Here is a 14,704-nt window from a genome sequence, read left to right as displayed (position 1 = left end):
TCTAGCCATCTAGCCATTAATGGCTATAATACTGTTTGCTATTTCATGTCCACAGAAATTGTGCTATGTGGCCTCCAGCTTGTAATATAAGTTTACGATACAAGATTTGGTCAGTAGATGTCAGTAGTCTGCAATGAGCTGTTAAATGAGGCTTCACGTAATGAAGCTTTTGGTGAAGCAACTGGCTGGGAGGTTTATTGAAATGTCAAGGGCTCTGTGTTTTTCATTCAGTCTTAGAGAGAGCACACACTCCATCAGTGGTTTTTGTAGTGCAGATGCAATTGTGTTTTTCTTCAGGTATCTCCACACTGGCCTGGAAACGCCTCAGGATCCCCCAGTCAGAGGTGGTCAATGTGGCCCAGGAAAGGAAAGTCTGGGGTCCCCTGCTAGAGCTCTTGCCCCCGCGACCCCATCCTGGATAAGTGTTTGAAGATGAGATGAGATGACCAGTTTAAATTACAATTTTGCACCCGTTAAATTTGGACAACATATTAGAGTACACTTGTTGCCCCGGACAATCAGATATGTCCGAAAATTGAACTCAGTGCCATCAGGCGGAAATTAAGGTATGCGCTGGATGTTTTCTATGGGATGACTGAACACTGCCAATATCACCACAAATGAGGGATGGCAGCTTTTATTGTATAATATCATAATCTTTCAAAGCTGTGCAGCGTCTGAATAATAAATAAGAAAAAGCAAATACAGACACACACACACACACACACACATTTCTTCCTTTGCCAAAGTAATAAGAAGCACAACAGAAAGAAAGCTCCACATTCTCTCTTTACTTAAAGTCAGAAACAATTTATCATAAGCCACAAGTTCCAAGCACTCGCACCGCAATCAGAACGAATTCCAGCGATCCAGCTTCATATCACAGCCTGCAATTAACTCTTACAGAATGTGATGATGAAAATGAAGCTGGAAACATCAAAGAGCAGTGAGAGCTTTCCCGAGAGTTCAAACAACATGATGGAAGTGGGCCCTCTGTTTCACAGGCCTATTAAATCATTGTGTCCGCCCAAATCAAAACTTTACAATACTAATAGCAGCAAATAAAAGAAAACTTCATAGGAGTGTCTGAGCTTAATGAGAGCAGACGGTGAGTCTGATAACTGCTGTTTGCCCTGTTTTTAAGCAACACAAACTCTTCCACGTAATGACTGCTCCTACATTTTCCAAGTACAGCTTGCTGCCACGTGCACTAAATGTTTACCGTGGCAGTACGCCCCTTTCCATGTGACTGTGGAGTGTCACGACCTTGCACAGGTGGACACCTGCGCCTGTTGGAAAACAGCAGACCGGGTACAGAGTCCAAACACACAGAAGCAAACACACCATATTTGTTCTATATGCGGGGCATGTGGACCACATTAACCCCCGTGGCACCCTTCCTGCCTGCAACTGTCAGCACGTAACACATTGGCTGTTTTCAGCAGGCAGCTTGGGAGTGTGTGAGCTGAAGAAGGGAGGTCATTCCTCTGAATCAATAGGCTCTGCGGGGTTATAGTCGGAACGCCTACAGAGAATCACAGGATCTGAAATAGGCATTCGCCGTAATAAAAAGAAAGAATCTGAATTATTTAGCCCAGGTTTGTTTAGTCCCAATGGTCAGATGTCAATACAGAATCCAAAAGGCAAATACCCCAGCAGTGTGGCTTTACCAGCCTTTCATAGTACAGGGAGGGTTTAAAGGGAGGGATGTAAACGGCCTCACCGCTGCTGCAAAACACAAGCTTTACTTTGCTGTGAATGAGTCTGGTTCAAAAATCACATCGTCAATAACATACTAAATAATCCAGAACAGTAAAATCATCAACAGAGGGAGAGAAGGTGAAAGGACATAGTATGCATCCGAAAAGTATTCACAGCGTTTCACTTTTTGCATTTTATGTTACAGCCTTATTCCAAAATGACCTGAATTTATTTTTTCCCCTCAAAATTATACCTAAAATACCCCATAATGACAGCATGAAAAGTATTTTTTTTTTAAGTTTTGCTAATTTATTACAAATAAAAACTAAGAAATCACACGTACATAAGTATTCACACCCTTTGCTCAATACAGCTTCAGGTCTTCTTGAATATGATGCCACAAGCTTGCTGCACCTATCTTTGGGCAGTTTTGGCCATTCCTCTTTAGGCACAAATCTGGGGATGGGTACAGAAAAATTCCACTTTTTTGAAGGTCCCAATGAGCACAGTGGCCTCCATCATCCATAAATGGAAGAAGTTTGGATCCACCAGGACTCTTCCTCGAGCTGGTCGCCCATCTAAACTAAGCGATTGGAGAGAAGGGTCTTCATCAGGGAGGTGACCAAGAACCTGATGGTCACTCTGTGATAGCTCCAGCATTCCTCTGTGGAGAGAGGAGAACCTTCCAGACGGACAACCATCTCTACAGCAATCCAACAATCAGGCCTGAATGGAAGAGTGGCTAAACGAAAGCCACTCCTTAGTAAAAGGCACATGGCAGCATGCCTGAAGTTTGCCAAAAGGCACCTAAAGGACTCTCAGATTGTAAGAAACAAAATTCTTTGGTCTGATGAGACAGACTGAACTCTTTGGTGTGAATGCCAGGTGTCATGTTTGGAGGAAAGCAGGCACCATCCATACAGTGAAGCATAGTGGTGGCAGCATCATTCTGTGAGGATGTTTTTCATGGGCAGGAACTGGGAGACTAGTCAGGATTGAGGTAAAGATGAATGCAGCAATGTACAGACGCATCCTGCTCCAGAGCGCTCTTGACCTCAAACTGGGGCAACGGTTCATCTTTCAGCAGCACAATGGCCCAAAGCACACAGCCAAGCTCTCAAAGGAGTGGCTTCAGAACAACTCTGTCAATGTCCTTGAGTGGTCCAGCCAGGGCACAGACCTGATTCTGATTGAACATCTCTAGAGAGATCTGAAAATGGCTGTGCACCGACACCCCCCATCCAACTTGATGGAGCTTGAGAGGTGCTGCAAAGAGGAATGGGCAAAACTGTCCAAAGATATGTGCACTAAGCTTGTGGCATCATATTCAAGAAGACTCAAGGCTGTAATTGCAGCCAAAGGTGCATCAACAAAGTATTGAGCAAAGGGTGTGAATACTTACGTACACGTGATTTCTTATTATTTTCTTATTTTTAAAAAATCTGTAAAAAACAAAACAAAACAAAAAAACAATAATAATAATAAAACTTTTTTCAAGTTATCATTATGGGGTGTTGTGAGTAGAATTTTAAAGGGAAAAATGAATTTCATCCATTTTGGAATAAAACTAACATAAAATGTGGAAAAAGTGAAGCGCTGTGAATACTTTTTGGATGCATGGTACGTATTGGCAGGCCTGCTCCTTATCCACTCACAATTAGATTAGATGAACTTGATTAATCCCAAAGGGGAAACGTAATTGCCGCCGCACCGTCTATTGCCGTCACAATAGAGACAACACAATGGATTGAATGAATGAATAAATAAATAAATGACAACATTAAGAATTGCTACCTGCTGTAAGGTGGAGTTGGCAGTCATCATGAACTGAGTGACCATGCAAGAAGAAGTCAAGTGAGGGAAGACATCAAGAGGCCCATAACCACTCTGCATTATTTATACATGCCTGTGACTGTGATTGGACAAAGTGGGCAGAATGCGACTTCTGGTACCAGATTTATTCATTTAATAACATTGCCGTCCTCGTGCCTTCAGATAAAAGCAGATCCTTTCATCCAGTAAACCGTACAGACCAATTATCCGCTGTCACAATAAGCTGCAATCCCGTCTCCCCACTGGCCTGCATGACTGCTCTAATTTCACTTTCTCAACCTGACATAAACACACGTGTTGCTGACCGCTGCACAGCGCTCTGTGCACAACAGGCATGTGAGACGGCAACGGCAAAAAAAGCACAGCGGACACGTAACTGCTTTCTTTTAACAGCTGTCCTGCTCAAATGATCCATCAACCACCAGAAAATTGTCAACTTCTCTGAAGGTCACTCACCAACATGAAATGCCAAACCTGTACCTGTCCAGCTTCTAAAATGTGAGGATTCCAACAGAGCTGAAGATGGTCAGGGTTTACGAGGTCTGTTAGAAAAGTATCCGACGTTATTATTTTTTTCAAAAACCATATGGATTTGAATCACGTGTGATTACATCAGACATGCTTGAACCCTCGTGGGCATGCAAGAGTTTTTTCACGCCTGTCGGTTACGTCATTCGCCTGTGGGCAGTCTTTGAGTGAGGAGTCGCCCACCCTCTCGTCGATTTTTTCATTGTTTAGGAATGGCTCAGAGACTGCTGCTTTGTTTGATAAAAATGTTTTCAAAAACCTGTAAGGCACAACTGAGTGGACACCATTCAATAAATTCAGCTGATTTTCGGTAAAAATTTTAATGGCTGATGAGAGATTTTGGTCTGGTAGTGTCGCCGTAAAGACGGCCCACGGCGCCTGACGGTGATCTGCGCTTCGAGGCGGCAGCGTCTCGCCGTTTCAAGTTGAAAACGTCCACATTTCAGGCTCTGTTGACCCAGTAAGTCGTCAGAGAACAGAGAACTTTCAGAAGAAGTCGGCATGAGGAGTTTATTCGGACATTCCGTTGTTAACGGACATTTTGTAATGAAAGAACGTGCGGGCAGAGTCGCATGTCGGGCCGGACCCGACCGTGGGGGGTCGCGACAGGAAAAACACCTCCATTGGAAACCTTAACGGGCAAGTTGGAACATGCCCAAGCTGTTAAACAATTTCTCAGTTACTCACTTGTTGAAAGCCATCAAAAGCCGCCTGAATTTTACAAATGGTTTTCAACACGGAGGTGTTTTTCCTGTCGCGGTGCACACAGATTCGCCGAGTCGTCACGGAAACGACTCGGCGAATTTGAGCGCACGTCTTTCATTAAAAAATGTCCTTAAACAGTGGAATGTCCGCATAAAGTCCTCATGCCGGCCTCTTCTGAATCTTCTCTGTTCTCTCATGATGTCCTGGGTGAATTAAGCCTTAAATTAGGATGTTTTCAGGTCGAAACAGGCCGACGACGGCGCCTGGAAGTGCTGCACGACGTCCCGTTGCGTGGGAAGTCCTTACACCGACAGAAACACCCCATAATCTCTCATCAGCCGTTAAACGTTTCACCGAAAACCAGCTAAATTTCTCGAATAGTGTCCACTCGGATATTCCTCACAGGTCCAGAAAAATTTTTGATAAAGCAACACGCGCCGTCTCGAGCAGCATGTGAAACAAAGGAATTCAGCCGAGAGGGCGGGACCACATCTCACTCAAGGCCTGCCCACAGGGAAATGACGTCACCGACACGCGTGAAAAAACTCACACATGCGCACGAGGGTTCAAGCATGATTGGTGTAATCGCACGTCATTCAAATCCATATAGTTAAAAAAAATAAAAGTGTCGGTTTCTTATCTAATAGACCTCGTAAACTGCTGGTCTAGCAAATTAAGGTTTTAGTGCTCTGGTGACTACTCAGTTATCATACATAAATGATTGGCTAACTCATCACAAAATAAAAGACTAATTAATGACGACAGCAGTTATTATGGACACATGAAAGTGGATTTCCTAAAACTAATAAATTTGTCTGAATAATCCTGATTCTCAGGACGGTATCTCGATGATGTGTGCTCCTCCAACCTACAGGTAGCAGATTTGTACCACTACGGGCAAAAAGGCTGTATTTTAAAAAATAGAACGCAATGCTAAAATACCCTCGGCTGTATGAGTCTTGTGTTATTTATAATTTGCAGTTGCTTAATTAATTATTAATTTCAATTCAATTGTATTAATTTATATAGCGCTATCGCACGACAGAGTCACCTCAAGATAATTAATATCCTATTGTCTTACGTACAATTTGTACTTGTTCAAATCAAAACCATCACTTGTTCATGTTGTGCAAATCAAGGAATATTTGTAGATCATCCTAGTGTGCATTTGCAGACATTAATGAGACAAATTTAACTCCATAGGAAGTTAGCTTTGAGTTAGTGGAAGTTAGTATGCATGCTAAGTTCGCAAAATGTCTTGTAAATGACTGTAGAGGTGTTATCAGGTTCCAAAAACAGCATTTTCAGTTTTAGAAGTGTTTATTTCTCGCTAGCTTTTACATAATATATGACACAAAGGTTATATTTACACACAGACAAAACATTGGTTTGCAGCTAGCTACCAGCCTGTGACGTCACCATGCTAACATCAGCAAAATATCTTGTAAATACGTTCAGAGGTTTTCTTGGGTTTGAAAAACAGTGTTTTCAGTTTTAGAAGTGTTTATTTCTTGCTAGCTTTACATAATATATGAGAAAAATGTATACAAACACACAAAACGAATTGATTTTGGAAAGACCCGCCACTAACGGATGGAGAGATGGACAGAGGGACAGACAGACAGATGGACAGAGGGACGGACGCAAAACCTTCGCAATACCCGATGGCCATATTTGATGGCCTCGGGTAATAAGTGCGCAAAGGCCTCTGTTGGCTCAGCCTTCACAGAGGACTCATAGGTCTGCAGGGTTGGGTAGGATTACTTTGAAATGTAATCCAAAAGTAATCAGATTACAAGTAATCCAAATGTATGTACATACATACATGTAATCCACATGTATTATTTCAAAGTAATCCTACCCAACCTTGTAGGTCTGCTGTTTTCATCTGTAAAACAGTTCATCTCAACAGCGTTTCTGACAGCAAGCGACATAGTGTATATGTCAATATACTGTATGATCTACACATGTGACAACTGAAAGCTGCTCTTGTACATTGATTTGAATGAGTTACTGTCTGATCCACACTCCGGAGCTGAAGGTGGAGGTAATGCACCATTACGTTATATGCCACCTGCTGTAAAACAACAAGAAGAAAAAGATCTGAATAAGGATGACATGCTGGGTCTCAGAGAATGAGGGAAATTAATAAATCATGCTCTCATACTGAAAGACCACACTCATAAATAAAGAGCTGGAATGCACTTTGTGGGATAGCCAGAACAGTAATTGGGAGGACAGCTAGGTGAAATTAAGGCCAACTATAGAATTTCCTTCAGCTTCTCCCTTATTTCACTCGGGGTAACCACAGCAGAATTGAAGTGGATCTGAATTTTGATTTAGCACAGGTTTTGTGCTGGATTCCCTTTCTGACGCAACTATACATTACATGGAGAAAATACATAAAAATATATAGTAATTTTAACAAGTTTATTTACATTTTGTGAGGTAAACATGCACATGTTTAGCACAGCATTGACATTTTCAACTGTTCAGTGGTGACACAAAGCAGATCACATGAGTTCTTTGTGCCTGGTACAATGACATTTATTTGCTCGTTCGCTTCTGCTTGCCAGCAAGGTGTTTGCGTTCTAAATAAATAATGCGCCAACTGAATTCCATTTACTTCTTGTTGCACAAAGTGCACTATGCTTAAAAAAAATAAATGCAACTCATCTTTTTTCCCCCTTTCCCCCTCTTCACGACACATTTTTTTGAACAGATACGACTAATACTCCAGTGCTACATATAGTCTGGAAAATATGATAAAAGTCATGGTCACAAGCCAAGATCAAAATTTTGGACCAGTGGCTGTAATATAAAGACTATTTAATGTGTTAAACATGCTGGGGGGGGTACCCTCTTGAGTGACCCTTTCAGTTTAATTTGTTTCTGTTAAACAGCAACAGATTATACATGACTCCATTTCAAACTAACATTTGCTACTACACTCAAACACGGGGATGGAAAATACAATATATAACACACACACACACACACACACACACACCACTGACGCTGATCAAAGGCCTCCGTTGTTCACAACCGATTGGCTTTCTGTGGCAGAAGCCAGTAACAAAGAAAGGCACAGAACAGAACAGAAAGGGAAAAGAATTACAAAAACAGAGAAAAGTAATGATTCTATTCCTTCCCTTGGGTAAGTTTGCAGTCCAGTGGCGGCTGTGTTTAGCCTGAGTGTGTTTAGTTGTTGCTGGAGAATGCACTAGTGGCATTAAGCATGTGTTGTGCTCACTAATGCCACAGGGAAAAAAAGGAAACCATGTTACACAACACCAGATCTTAATACCTTCCATAACTCAGCTGCACAACCACATCCAAAGCATGTTAAAAAATAAATTCATGTAATAGAAGTTTTTTTTTAAAAAATTTACAAAAACAAAAATGGTTTTATTTATTTTTTCTTTGTATTTAAACTCCTTTGTGACATTTGCACTTAATAACATGTCACACAGACAGAAAGATGAACTTTACGGACAGCCTCACACAGCGGCGCCGTTTCAAATAAAATGAGCCACATAATGTCACATTTCCTTTCTGTAACAGTGTGAAAAACATGGTTAAAAAACTGCACTAACAGCACATTCTCCATAAAATGCAACATCCTGGGTTCAATCTGGCTCAGGACCTTTATCGCCTCTAGTCATATTCTCGCTTCCTGTCTTGCTCAACATTTAACAGTTTGATAAAAGAAACTAAAAATCAAAGATTACCACATTTATTGTCTTTGAGTCATGTGGTAACATCGCTTCTAGTGTGAAAAAAACAATTCCGTGCGAGTACGGCTGTGTGTTTAAGCGTACGCTATTGATCGTTGTTGATGTACAAATGAAAGGCATCGGAGGGGCGGTGCACACCATGCATGTGCACATAATACAAGATATATGGCAAAATTTGTTATCATGATATTGACAGATAGATGTTGATCATGATATACAACTGAATCATTCTGCCAGTTTGATGAGTATCCTGAGAACAACTGGAAGCTGAACTGGACAGTTCTTTAGTTAAATTTTTGTCCTTTGTGATATTTTATTTTGGGAAGCACTTTATATGCAAGGTTAGAAAATGGTAAAGAAATAGCAACAATAGCAGTAAAAACATCAGCATTTTGTGCATTTACTGACATTCATGCACAAAACATTGATTAGACTTTATGGATCATTAATTAACAGCCACACGGGGTTCTTACAGGTTTAAATCAGTTTAAAATGTTTGAGTCATGATGTTTTTCATCAAGATTCAATGGGTAGGTTTTTGTCTGTCTTTTACATTTTCATTTGTTTGATGTTTCTTGTCCATCATCTCCAAAGTCCCATAATTCTGCGACTGCTTTAACAGATATTCTCCTGATTTAAGGTGAATTGATGACTGACACATTTTGTTTAACACCTCTGTCACACATGTAACAGAAGTAAACCTGCCCCCTCAGATCCTCTAATTTTATCTCAGATTAGCCTGGGATTATAGCTGTATTCCGAAATCACACAGAAAAAAAAAACCCTGATATGTAAATTGAAAATTGCTACATCACCCACATCATCACCTTACATGATTACATTTTTTCAAAATGCATTTTGTAGTGCAGAAATAAATCATGCTCAATATGTTTACGATGCTCCATTTTTGCAAAGTTCATAGACTGCACATCTTATTTTTATCTATTATAGCATTTCTTTAATTGTTTTTAAGAGTGATTTTTTTTCTTTATTGTTTTTGTGTTTCTGAGATCGTGTGAGTGTGTGTGTGTGTGTGTGTGTGTGTGTGTGTGTTTGCGATTTGAAGAGTGATATTTGCATTTAAAAAAAAGAAACGGGATTACATATGATTAATTTTGACTAAAGCCCCTTTCACACTCTGCGTAGAGTAGCACAATGCCGCGTAGCATAGCGTACAATTGCGGAGGCATGGTGTTGCACAGTGACGAGCGTTGTGTCCAGCGCTCTATGCCGAAAGTCTGCGAAAAAAATTAAATATGTTTAATTTTTACATCCATTTCATGGACCCTTTTGCGTCCCTCAGTGTACGGGCATGTAGGCCTGCATAAGCACGGCGTAGTCTGTACGTTGCATTACACAACTCTACATTGGCCTGGTGTGACAGGGGCTTAATTGATCGCAAACCATGTAATTAATTAGATTAATTTTTTTGAATCACCTGACAGCACTTGTTTCAACTGAAGCGGACTTTCAAAATGTCACCAGACAGTATGAAGGCAAGTACCACAAAATATTGTTGAACGTAGCATTTTACATGTTATTACTAAGCAGTGGTCCACAGCAACCTTTGAAAACAGCAACACAGCAACCTTTGAAAACCAATCAGCATTGTCAAAGAGTTTTGGTTTCCCAAATAGGTGTAGACTATCACATAGATGGTTAAGCCTGAGCACGGTGGTGGTGGGGGCTGACAGCTGGGCTGCAGAGGAAAATCCACCTTGGACCGCGGCACTCATGATCCATTTAATCTGATATCGCTCAGCCGTGCTTCAAAATTACTGACTGCAAACCAACAGAGAACAAAAACCATCACGTCTGCAACATTACCAACCTGCAGACGCTTGTCCTCATCAGAAACCTTTGGAACATGTTTATTTAAAAATAGAACCCATTCCTAGTATGCATATGGGTTTATTTTTGGGCTGCACATGAGCACAAAGTGGGCTATGGATTAGGAACACGTTGCCGTTTGATTGTGAAGCACCCGGCACTAGGAGGCCCACTTACTCTGTCCCACTGATGTGACTGTCTGCCGAGAGCCTCGCTCCGGCGCCGAGCTCACTACGGGCTAAAAGGCGAGGTTTCGGCACACGTCTTTATTTCATTTGGGCTAAGCCTTAGGTCACAGCAAAGTCTGCAGCTGTCAAACTGTCACGGCTGATACGTCGATCTCAGAAAGGTTAATTAACGGTACACGGATACAAGCTGTGATGACTTTTAGACATTTATGAGGAGGAGCAGCACACATTTTTCTGCCACAATGCTGGAGCTGTTGTAGCCTCAAGCTGCAACCACCGAGTATCATACCATAAAAACATCTTACTGTACCCAAAGGATGCCGACTTCCACTGGTGACAGGGGAAGACTCTCCTGCAACCAGCAGACGCAGAGTTACCACGATGCTCTGTGATGTCAACAGGTAGAGAGGCGTGTCGCCTACAGAAAGAGAAAGCAGATTTCAGCAAAACACAACACAGAACCACTGACCACAGAATAAGGCACCGTCCAAAAACCTGTGACACGACATTAATTTTTTTTTTTCCTACAGCAAAGTTGCTGTAAAAATTTTAAAGACAAGCATCCTAATATCAAATCACATACAGTAAATAAAGTGCTCAAATAAAGACTGAACCAATAAATGTGTGACAATGAATGAGTGGTTTTACAGAAACATCATGTTGATCAATTCATGGTTCACTGATTATTATCCCATGTTTCCTGTCTCTTTGGACTGCGCTTTCAACCTGCAAACCAAACAAGAAATCAGGTTTTTCTTCATGTGAAAAGGTCTCTTATTTTCCTTAATAGCCAAAATTTGCTGTAACGTGATTTTTTTTTTTAAATTGCATAGCATACTAACTGAAAGTAAGACCCTTCGGCTGCTCCCTTGTTTTCACTGATGGTCACCACAGCAGATCCAAGGTGGGTCTGCATGTTGAAGTGCATGTTGAATTTTACACCGGAAATGTGGCGAGAGTGGGGGGTTGAACTGGGAAACTTCTGCACTGAAACCAAGCAGACAAACCACTTGGCCACCACCCCTGCAGTTCACATGAGTTTTTTGTGCCTTGTACAATAACAGTGATTTGCTCATTGGTTTCTGCTTGCCAGCAAGGTGTTTGTGTTCTAAATAAATAATGCGGAAATTAAATTTGCAATAACACACTACTGAAGACTATTATTATTTTTATAAATCCATATTTATGCAGAAACACAAGGGTACTCAAGACTTGTCCACAGTACTGTATCTAACAAATGTTTTTCAATGTCAGATGCATTAAAGGGTCCTGAATGATTGTTTTTTTCTGTCACTAGATATTGCACAAGCTGTTTTCAGTGCTAAAACCATGCTTAACTCCTTAGCCACTCCTCCCCAACCCTCCCTGCTCACTGTGCCGTTCCCCTGCTACCCCCCTCCCTCTATATTGGAGGCTTTTATAAGCTCTAACAGCTCTCTCTCTTTAAATGTGATTTTTGGTTGTATTGATGCAGTACTTGTCCATCGTAAGGTACCCCACTTGTCCTGGGTATGACATTAAACTGCATCCAGGCGGAGAGACCCCTAGAAAGGTGGGGTAAACATCAGTCACCACAACTCCCCTTGACTGGCAGGCCGCGACCAGTGGGGATCTACTTACACGATTAGAAAATGGAAACTGAACCCTTTTACGGTAGGAGTATGGAATGTGAGGACCCTCATAGACCACAATGACACAGATAGACCACACCGACGCACTGCCCTTGTGAGTCGGGAGCTTGACCGCTTCAACATTGATATCGCTGCCCTCTCCGAAAACAAGACTTGCCGGAGACGGAAGTCTGTCTGAAGTTGGAGCCAACTACACTTTCTTCTGGAAAGGGAAAGGTCTGTGGTACCATCAGTAAGGCTATAGAGGATGTAGTCAGCTACTCCAGTCATTTCCATCAAGACTGGTTTGATCAAAATGATGCCGATATCCAAAAACTGATTGACCAGAAGAGATCTGCTCGCCTTGCATGGGAGAACCGCTCTACCTGTGCCAGCTTGCGACGACAGATGATCAAGCCATCCTCCAAAGGATGAAGGAACACTTTCAAATTTCAAACTTCTGAATCGTCCATCTACCACAGCTGATGACTTGCTCCATAAGGTACCCCAACACCCTGTCAGGTATTGGATGTCACTCCCTCCCTCCTACAGCGAGTTTCAGAAGGCATTGAAGTGCATAAAGGCATGGAAGTCCCCCGGGCCCGACAACAACCCCTCGGAGCTCATTTCTCTAGGGGGCATAGCCGTAAAGACCAGGCTTTTCATGTAGATCCTGTGCATATGTGGGGCAAAAGCCATACCTGCAGACCTGAAGGACGCCACCATCATTACCATCTTCAAGAAGGGGGATTTCTCCATCTGCGGAAATTACCGTGCCATCTCCCTCCTCAGTAGTGCCGGATCTTTGCACGGGTTCTGCTTGACAGGCTCTTGACCGTTGCTGAAGAGATCCTTCCAGAGTCACAGTGCGGCTTCGGGCCATCTTGTGGCACCGCTGACATGATCTTCTGTGCCCGCCTGCTACAGGAGAAGTCCCGTGAACAACGAAGGCCTCTCCTTTTCCTCTTCTGGGACTTGGAGAAAGCTTTCGATAGTGTCCCAAGACCAGCTATGTGGGCAACCTTGAGATGTTTCGGCTGCTCTAACCACTTCACAGACCTTGTACAGGCCCTTCAAGATGGGATGAGTGGCCGTGTCGTGGACAAGAACAGCATCTCTGACCCATTCCCTATCACCGTTGGTCTGAAGCAGGGCTGCGTTCTGGCCCCCACCCTCTTCTCTCTCTACCTTGGGGCCATGATTCACAAACTTCCTGACACGGCCCCTGGCATCCAACCTCACTGCCGAATGGATGGAGGACTCTTCAACACTGGGTGCTTTTGTGCCCGCCAACTCACCACCCTGGTCACAGTATGGGAGCTACAGTATGCTGACGACAATGTGACCCTTGCGGACACAGTCACTGTGCTCCAGACCACTGTAGATCTCTTTGATGGTGCCTATTCTCACTTTGGGCTTACCTCCAACACCAAGATCCTTGTGCAGGGGGTTCCAGGCCATCCCCCTCCAGACACCAGCAACGTACGACTCCATGGTGAAGTCTAGGAGACCGTGGAAGCCTTCCCCTACCTAGGAAGCTACCTCTCTAATGACCGCACTGTGCACAAAGACACTGATAACAGGATTCGTGCCGCACATGCAGCATTTGGGAAGCTCTCCAAATGGGTGTTTCTGAACCACAACCTCAGTCTCCAGACTAAAATCATGGTATTCCGAGTCATCGTTCTTTCCACCCTCCTCTATGGTTCTGAGTTGTGGGTCTTGTATACGAGTGACATAAAAAGGCTGGAGCGTTTCCAGCAGCAGAAAATTTGTGCAATCCTGAAGATCAAATGGCAAGATCGTGTCTCCAATGAATCTGTGCTTCTCCAAGCCAATCTCTCTAGCATCGAGGCCACGATGGCCCAACATCGCCTCCGCTAGGCAGGGCACGCCAGAAGAATGCCCACAACCCGACTCCCCCTCCAGATCCTCTTCTCACAGCTCGAATCAGGCACAAGAGCTAGAGGTGCACCAAAACGTTGATTTTGCGACCAACTGAAGGCCATGCTTCATCGCTGTAACATCGACTATGCCAACTGGGAGATCCTCGCCGAAAACCGCACTGAGTGGTGGCGCACCATTATTAAGGGAACTTCCCACATGGAAAAATGACGATGCTGTGAAGTAGAGTACAAGAGAAAGCAACGTAAAGAGCGGCTCCTCCTTCCTTGCTTACCACCCACTCTCCCCTGCATAAAGTGTTTCCGACTCTTCCATTCTGCTCTGGGTCTGAGCAGCCACATACGACATCATCACCCCTTGAACAACTGAGGTTGATCTGACATGGTCCTTTCATGCTCGAAAACGAGATTATGCCGATGATGCAGTCTTGAGAAACAAAATTAATCAGCTACACACTGAGTAGTGGGTACTGCTGTCTCCTTATAAATAGGAAAGGAGAAAGGATTTCAAGGTTAAACATGCAAACAAAGAAAAAAACTTGCATATGTAGCTAGACAGGGAATGTAAAAATGGCACAGAAAAGCTCAGAACACATCAGGAGTGTTGCTGCATTCTCTGCACAGCACATTGCGATGCCACTAAATCTACATAGAAAGTAGTTGGTTGC

General features: G+C 42.9%; 1 protein-coding gene across 3 annotated transcripts in view; it reads right to left on the bottom strand.

Moving 5' to 3' along the window:
* LOC117512625 (IQ motif and SEC7 domain-containing protein 1-like) overlaps nucleotides 1-14,704 on the bottom strand; it is a 364,856-nt gene that overhangs the window by 227,205 nt on the left and 122,947 nt on the right. For all 3 annotated transcript variants that reach the window (XM_034172769.1, XM_034172770.1, XM_034172775.1), the window contains one exon: nucleotides 10,833-10,940. In XM_034172769.1, coding sequence (XP_034028660.1) covers nucleotides 10,833-10,940 — 108 coding nt within the window. The remainder of the gene's footprint in view (nucleotides 1-10,832; nucleotides 10,941-14,704) is intronic.

Source organism: Thalassophryne amazonica, chromosome 6 (genome assembly GCF_902500255.1).
Source record: "Thalassophryne amazonica chromosome 6, fThaAma1.1, whole genome shotgun sequence".
NCBI lineage: Eukaryota > Metazoa > Chordata > Actinopteri > Batrachoidiformes > Batrachoididae > Thalassophryne > Thalassophryne amazonica.
The sequence above is the reverse complement of the archived record's forward strand: the minus strand, read 5'-3'. Positions and strand labels throughout refer to the sequence as shown.